Source organism: Poecilia formosa, unplaced genomic scaffold (assembly GCF_000485575.1).
Source record: "Poecilia formosa unplaced genomic scaffold, Poecilia_formosa-5.1.2 Scaffold554, whole genome shotgun sequence".
Classification (NCBI taxonomy): domain Eukaryota; kingdom Metazoa; phylum Chordata; class Actinopteri; order Cyprinodontiformes; family Poeciliidae; genus Poecilia; species Poecilia formosa.
The window spans coordinates 307,387-315,274 of NW_006800493.1; the positions used below are offsets into that span (position 1 = coordinate 307,387).

Genomic DNA, 7,888 nt, shown 5'->3' on the forward strand with positions numbered 1-7,888 from the left:
AATAATTTACTCTGTTAGAATTATTTTCACTCTTTGCTGTCAGTAGCAAAGAGTGATATATTTTTATTTTTTTTCCAGAAAAAAGTAAGAAAAATATGTAGTTTAATGTTTGACAATGACTGATTTATCAAAGTAATAAATCAAGTCATTTATCAATAACATATAAAAAAATAAATACAAGAATATGTTCTTTAATAAAAAACTGTAAAAGTCTGTCTGTTCATCCATGTCATTATAAAAATGATCAGAATAATTTCCATCAAATTAAAACATTGTGCTCTTTATTCAGAAATCCCTCAAAACAATGAAATAATCACATCAAAAAATAGAAACGCTCTCTTTAGTCATTTCTTTGATTGCCAAAAATATTAATGTGTGTGAGAAAATGTGTCAATGACAGGAACTAATTTAAAATACTTTGTAGAACGGCACTTTATAAAGTTTGGTCCGTTTACCTATATTAGCTTACTGGCACATTGGCCACATTCAATATGGCGGACGCTGTTACGTATCGTAGCAACAAGTCAACCCGCTCCATGAGGCGTCTACATATTCATGGCTATGGGTATTACACCAAGCGCTATAGCTAATATTAGCTGGTATCTTGCCGGTGGACATAAATACAGTATAGTAATATTCTTATAACAAAAAATACACAATAATATGTCCGTCTTACTTGTGAAATGTTGTCTGTCAAGCCCTCACATCAATAGTTCATCAACCTGAACAACAATATCCCACAGTTGCTGAGGCATCTTCTTAAGTTTTGGTTGAGCAAAGTAGGAGGGACCATAGGATGACCACTCCAAGATGCCTGACGTATTTCCTGCACCGGAGCAGCCAATGCGGGGTCTACTCTTATATTAACGTCTATGACTTTTGCGGCTCTGAAGGGAAAATTCTTGGTGGGGTCCGGACTCCCCGGACCCCTGGGATTTCTGCCCATGCATGGATCTACATGCATGGGCCAACAAATCTACAGTAACTGTGTGATGCCATCATGTCATGTCAGACTCTCTGAGGAATGTTTCCAGTACCTTGTTGCCACAAAGGATTAAGGTAGTTCTGAAGGCAAAAAGCGGTCCAACCCGCTACTAGCAAGGTGTACCTAATAAAGTAGCCGGGTGAGTCTACATCTTCTACATCATCACTTTGCATCAGTCAGTTTTATCATCACCCTTGCTGATGCCTCTCCAATTTCAGATCATCCGCTGTCCTCCTCTCAACGTTTTATTCAGTCTGGCAGCCATTTCATGAAATCGAGGATCACCCATTTCAATGCTCAAATCATGTCTTATGGTAGTTTTTTCCTTTTATTTCCTATAATTTCTGTTTTCCATCCTCATTACTGAGTTTTAGCTTTCATTTCTTTATGCTTGTCCATCGTCGTTTCAAGCTCCCATATATTTGCAACTTCGAAGCATTGATCATTTGTATTACTTGCAACTTAAGTTGGCATACAGAAACATGCAAAGGTTGCCACATCACCAGGCACAGTCATCATCATTTTGGCAGGGGCCAGGGAGCATTTATGCTGGACAAGGGTCAAAATCATTGGCGACCAGATTCTTCAAGAGATTTTGGGATTTCAGACATATCAAGAACCTGTACCAGCCTGAGTTGGGAGACGTCTCCTCAGTTCTTAAAAATGTTATTTCCATTGTCTGATTATGTTTTTAAATGAAGAGAAATGCATGTGGTCATTTATAGTGAATCACTAAGAGCACAGAGCATAAAGTGTTACTGTATCAAAACTAAATAAGTACAACTGGTAATTGTGTGTACCCTTTATTGGTTTTCACTGATGACATTCGTTCAGCAAAAATCTCAACAGCATTAAATTATGGAAATGATTTAAATATTTATTGGCAATTACAAAATGTAAAAAAAAAAAAAAAAATCAGTGAGTGATTTCTTTCAAGGTTAAAGATGTCACATACAATTCCCTACAGCCAGCATCACTATGAGGGCACAATTGCTTTGCTTGTCATGATTCTCAGATATGGCCTTCAACATGTCTTGCATTTTTTGCAAGGTCAGCAGAAAATGGAAAGTGACTCGTCAGCTTCCCATTTTGAATGCCATTAAAGCTCCTGCTTGAGATTGCTAGCATGATTTCCATTCACAACTTCCGTTTTGCCCTCTGTTTTTCTGCCTTTTTTCTTGATGTTGACTTCATTCTGCTGTGTCTCTTTTGCTTTGTCCTTTTTTGCCATGCTTCCTGGAAACACTTGTCCCTCCACTGTAACATCTGCACACCGCTGTTGAGCCACAAGGAAGTCTTTAACTTCCCAGGCCAAACTGCCATCTCGCAGCATGAAGATTACTCTGTTTGAGCCCACTACAAACCTGTAAGAACAAACAGAAATAGTGGCATTACTAGTGTGGTAGGCTTATGTGAAAATAACACAACGCATTATTCAGTAATTACCAGTACACCGAAACAACCATGAAGTTGCTATTCATCGTGAGATATGTCGAAGATAAAATCATCGGTGACACGCAATACATCCAAACCAGATGACAATGCTGACTATTCACTAAAAGGTCTAGAAGCACTTGATCACATGGAACTGTACAATAAGTTACATGACTTTGGAAATTACATTGACCCAGAAAATATTTTTCTCTTGCATATCAACAGTGACTGTCAATATTGTACAATTGAGTAGTTTAACAATGTTTAACAACCGAAAGCAGAATATCAATAATTCACTTTAACAGCAGAAGTCTGTATGGGAATTGTCACACCTCTTCTTAATATCAAAAACATGGAACAACAGAGAAGGACATGGATTTTGAACTACCTGATGTGTGAACAGAAAAAACATAATGGGTGCTTTAGCCATGTATGTGAACATGAATTATAAGTATAAAGTGATGCATAACAATCAGGGATTCACACCTATTGTCCAATCAAGTCACTCTTCTCTGACCAGAACCTATAAAAGGAAGCCAGATCCACCGTTCGTCAGAGCAGACTGAAAAAACCCCTTCAACCCGAATTCCGGTCCCAACCTGCAAAGGTTTAAAAAAATGCCTAATTCCTCCCAACCAAAACCCTGGTAAAAGAATTTTTTCCAACAAAAAAAAGCCAACAAAAAACCAAGAAAAAAACCACCTGGGCAATTTGAAGTAATTAAAAAATCCGAAAAGGAGGGAAACCTTCCAAAAAAAACAAAAAAAAGGAAAAAAAAAAAGAAGTGGTCCTTAACTACAAAGGGTGGGGGGAATAAATAACAGGGAGGGCTGTGAGTGAGAAACAAAAATAAAGAAAAAAAAAAACCCTTTCCGCAACAATAAAAAAAAAAAAAAATAAACCAATTCCAAAGAATAAAATTAACCATTGTGTTTAATTATTCAATTTCATAATTTTTAATTAACTTAAAACAACAATAGCTGTTGATGTGCAACCATTCATAAAAAACAAACAACAGTTCTCACTAACTGAGAGGTCCGACTGCTCACCTTAAAGAGCTGTTCAAGGAATCCAATTGCTAGTGAACGACACATCAACACTCCAGCTGTCACTTAGCTTCCTATGATGAACCTGGACTTGTTTTCTTTCCACCAGCATCTGCAGCTTTTCTTTTGAGTGACCCAGTTTTAAGCCAGTTTCCCATCATTATTTTAACACAATCATTTGGTAAGCTAGCTGTAGCTTCGCACATTGAGGTCTGACTAACAAATCAATCAAACAGCTGCAGCTGATCCAGAATGCTGCTGCTCGCGTTCTCACTAAAACCAGGAAGATAGAGCACATAACACCAGTGTTAAAGTCCCTACACTGGCTCCCTGTAGCTCAAAGAATAGACTTTAAAATACTGTTGTTAGTTTATAAATCACTAAACGGTTTAGCACCACAATACATTAAAGATCTGTTATTGCTGTACCAACCGTCTAGATCCGTCAGATCTTCTGGTTCTGGTTCTGCTCTGCATCCCCAGAACCAGAACCAAACGAGGAGAAGCAGCATTCAGTTTCTATGCACCATAAATTTGAAACAAACTTCCAGAAAACTGTAAAACAGCTGAAACACTGAGAGCCTTTAAATCTCAACTTAAAACCCACCTGTTTAGAGTTGCTTATGGCTAAATTAGGATTAGAGAGTGGGTTTTGATGTCTTCAATGTATTTGATGTTTTGTTTTGTTTTTTTTATCTTTTCTTTTTATCTTTTTATCACTTTCTTTTTATTTCTCTTTCTCACTGTTTGCGTCACATGCTGTTTTTATTTCAATGATGTAAAGCACTTTGAAATGCCTTGATGCTGAAATGTGCTATACAAATAAAATTTGATTTGATTTGATTTCATATCAATGTGCAAATAAACCGTCGTTTACATGCAGGACCTCGCGGACCACCAGTAGTCCAGGGACCACAGTTCCAGAAAGACTGGTATTGCTGGGTTTCAGATGACGTAGCACCAACGTCAATGCAGATGGAAGGCAAGAAGTAAATGCAGCCCATTTATTTCTGTTGATACAGTATCAAAATGCCTAAAGTCTGTCGTGTCTGGTTGGTCCAACTGCTCTAATAGAGAGAAAGATAAACGTTATTTTCCAAGGTAGTTGGTCACAGGGAAGCTGATTTTAAAAAACTTACCAAAAAAAAAAAAGAGGAGGAAAGTGGATCAACAACCTTCAGCTAAAAACAGGAGGTATGAAAACTAACAAAGCCAGTAGTTATGTGGATCACCTCGACACCGGGTAAATCCTCAAGATTATAAGAGTAGTCTTTTCTTTTATCGAGATAACACAGATCATCTCCTAAATATACACGTATTTTTTCAAGAGGCCTTGTCTGTTCCAGCCTATTTAGCTGCAAGTTGTGATTCATTTTGCTTTTGTTTTGAACCAGAGAAATCCACTTCCGGACCTTCATCTGAATTTTCCGGTCACATGTCTGAAACCCAACAATAGAAGCACTTAGAAAAGATTTGTTGAAGCAAGACTGGCAATTAATATGTAAATGATGTTGATAAGGCTTATGATGAGTTTATGAAAATATTTAGGATTCTTTATGATAAAAACTGTCCTGTAAAAGTATGCTGTTTAAAAAGAAAAATACACTATAGAAATGTTATACAAGATAGGACTATTGAAGCCAAATATAAATATAGAAAGTATAAAAACCAATTAACTTCAACACAATTGCAAGAAGAATTACATAAGTAAATTATTAGAGAATAATAAACAAAGGGCACATGGAAAATATTAAATACTGTAATTAGTCAAATGTCTTAAAAACAACTCTATATTAACTACTTTATTGAAAATGACATGGTAAATAATATGCATGAAACTATGCATGAAATAGTTAATAGATTCAATCACTTCTTTGTATCTGTTGGTCCAAAAGTAGCAGAAGAAATAAAAGATCCTGACATTAAATGATATTGTAATGAAAGAATATATTTGTTTTGTATATTTGCAATATATTTGTGAAACCAGTTAATGAAAGTAAAGTTATAAATATTGTGGGTAAAAACTGGTTAAAAAAAAAGTAACTGAGTGGATTTCTAAACGTCTTACTAATTAATGTATTTAATTGATCTTTATTAATTGGTCAGTTTCTCAATAGTATAAAAATGGTTAGTTATTCCACTGTACAAATCTGGAGATAATCACTTCACCATCCTGCTTCTCTTCCACAATTTCCCCCCCAAAAATCCTGGAAAAGCTATTCAACAGCAAACTAGACAATTTTACTGAAAAACAATTACTATTATAACCTCAGACGACACGCTGAATTTAAGCATATTACTCAGTAAAGGGAAAATACTGAATAGCAAGTTACTCCACACTGTTCAATGATTCAGTCATATCAAATTTTTTGTGCACAACCAATGGTTCTACTGTGTTACCCCACAGGCAACACATGAGTGTGTATATATACACATGTACATGTATATAGGCACAGCCATTAGTGGTTCTACTGTTAATGGCAGCAAAACCATTGTGTAACAGAGAAAAATGTTGTTTTTGCTGCTGTGACAGTTGTCTGTTATTTTACTGTTTTATGTTATTGGGTGTTATTTTTTAATAATTTATGGAAAAAGAATGTTTTGTTTTATTTTAAGGAATTGTCAGACATTGGTTTAAACGTGTCACGTGTAAAAAAACAGAATTCTAATGGATGCTGATGGAGCTCTTGCATGAAGTTTCCAGTCACACATTTTTAGGAGCGATTGTGCCGTCTTTGACACTAGATTAAAAACACCTGGATCATCAGTCTTGCCTGTTGAGTTGTGCGTCATAAAACCAGTGAAGAAGGTGACAAGCAAGGAGGGGTTACAATTGCAAAAAAGAGCCGTCAAATTTTCTAGCATTTTCTATGCAAGACAATGCTAGTTTTCTTACATGCAAATCCTCTACTTGTCAAGTCTAATTTATTAAAAGTGCAGGACATTATGAAATATCAAACTCAGGGTTTCCCCCAGAGTGTTATAAGCCTGGCGACCAGACATGCTTTGCTAGGCCCCCCGCCAGGCTAAGCGTCGCTTGTTTTTATTTTTAGAAAAATTAGTAATGGGGGTTGAGGGGTTCAAGGGAAATCGCTTATTTTTATTTTTTTGATAAATCTTTAAGCCGGATTGCAAGCGTCTCTGTTCTGAGCGTTTCATTTGTGGAGCATATTTATTTCTAAAAGTTTTATAGTTTATGCATTTAAAGCCAGAGAGCCGAACAATCACACAGTTGATATCTCTGCGCGCTGCCGCTGCTTTATTAAGTTAACCTGAGCGCAGATCCCGCGCGCCTCCTTTCACTCAAACTGAACACAGGCTGACCTGTATGGATATTTACATCAATCCAGTGCGGGTAGTTATTTTTCTTTGGGTTAGGGTCAATTCGTGTTTTTCATTGTCACTTAAAAAAAGTCACAATTCAACCCCAAGATCAAAAAAGATGATGTCAGGAAAACACTGAAAGCCCAAAATTAATACAATTTGTGCCTATGTTGAGTCCAGTGGCAATTCTAACCCTGTTTTATGGCCTAAAACTGTACCTCAGCACCCGTGAATAGAGTTGCCACCTGTCCCATAAAATACGGAGTCGTCCCATATTTGGCTGTTAAATGTTCGTCCCACATTGAACCGATAAATAACTGTCCTATAGACTCACCTATCACACACACATCAACACTAAGTTTAACAATAATGACCAAAATAAAACACAGGAAATATTAAGCTCAGCCAAAATGTCGTGGCGGGAGCTTAAGGACCCCAGAACGCTACGGACCGACGCTGTTGTCAGGGACACTGCGCAGCCGCGGTGAGCTGCTGTCAACCCCGTGTCTTTTTATGTCCTCCTGATATTCCACCGTCCTTAGAAGTAAAAACTCTTGCAAAGATACAGACATGAATGGAAAGACTGAACAATGTCAGTGAGGATGGATAATGTGTCCTCGATTGACAAAAAAAGTGTCCATAGTGTCGCACGGTGGGCTGCATGATATCAGACAGAATGGATCAGAGAGGAACACAGCAGACCCGTCAGAACCTAAAGAACCAGACATCAGCATCTCTTCATCACTCAGTCATATTCTGAGGGTGATATGGTACAGAACATTTTATTATTGATTCGGTTTCTTATTGTCCTTTTAGTAGACTATATTGGTTTGATTATTTGCTTAGGATATTGAGTTTGGATGATACTTTATTTTATATACAGGTCCTTCTCAAAAAATTTGCATATTGTGATAAAGTTCATTATTTTCCATAATGTAATGATAAAAATTAAACTGTCATATATTTTAGATTCATTGCACACTAACTGAAATATTTCTGGTCTTTTATTGTTTTAATACTGATGATTTTGGCATACAGCTCATGAAAACCCAAAAATCCTGTCTCAAAAAATTAGCATCTCATGAAAAAATTAGCATATT

At 36.6% G+C, this 7,888-nt stretch overlaps 1 protein-coding gene and 1 long non-coding RNA gene across 2 annotated transcripts in view; one reads left to right on the forward strand and one right to left on the reverse strand.

Annotated features, from left to right (window-relative positions):
* Positions 1-3,148, forward strand: part of LOC107834227 (uncharacterized) — a 15,821-nt gene extending 12,673 nt beyond the window's left edge. Inside the window, exon 3 of the long non-coding RNA XR_001660015.1 lies at positions 3,137-3,148. This is a non-coding gene — a long non-coding RNA (uncharacterized LOC107834227). The remainder of the gene's footprint in view (positions 1-3,136) is intronic.
* mesd (mesoderm development LRP chaperone) overlaps positions 1,773-7,888 on the reverse strand; it is a 14,996-nt gene continuing 8,880 nt past the window's right edge. The window contains exon 3 of the mRNA XM_007540675.2: positions 1,773-2,349. Coding sequence (XP_007540737.1) covers positions 2,085-2,349 — 265 coding nt within the window. The 3' untranslated portion in view covers positions 1,773-2,084. The remainder of the gene's footprint in view (positions 2,350-7,888) is intronic.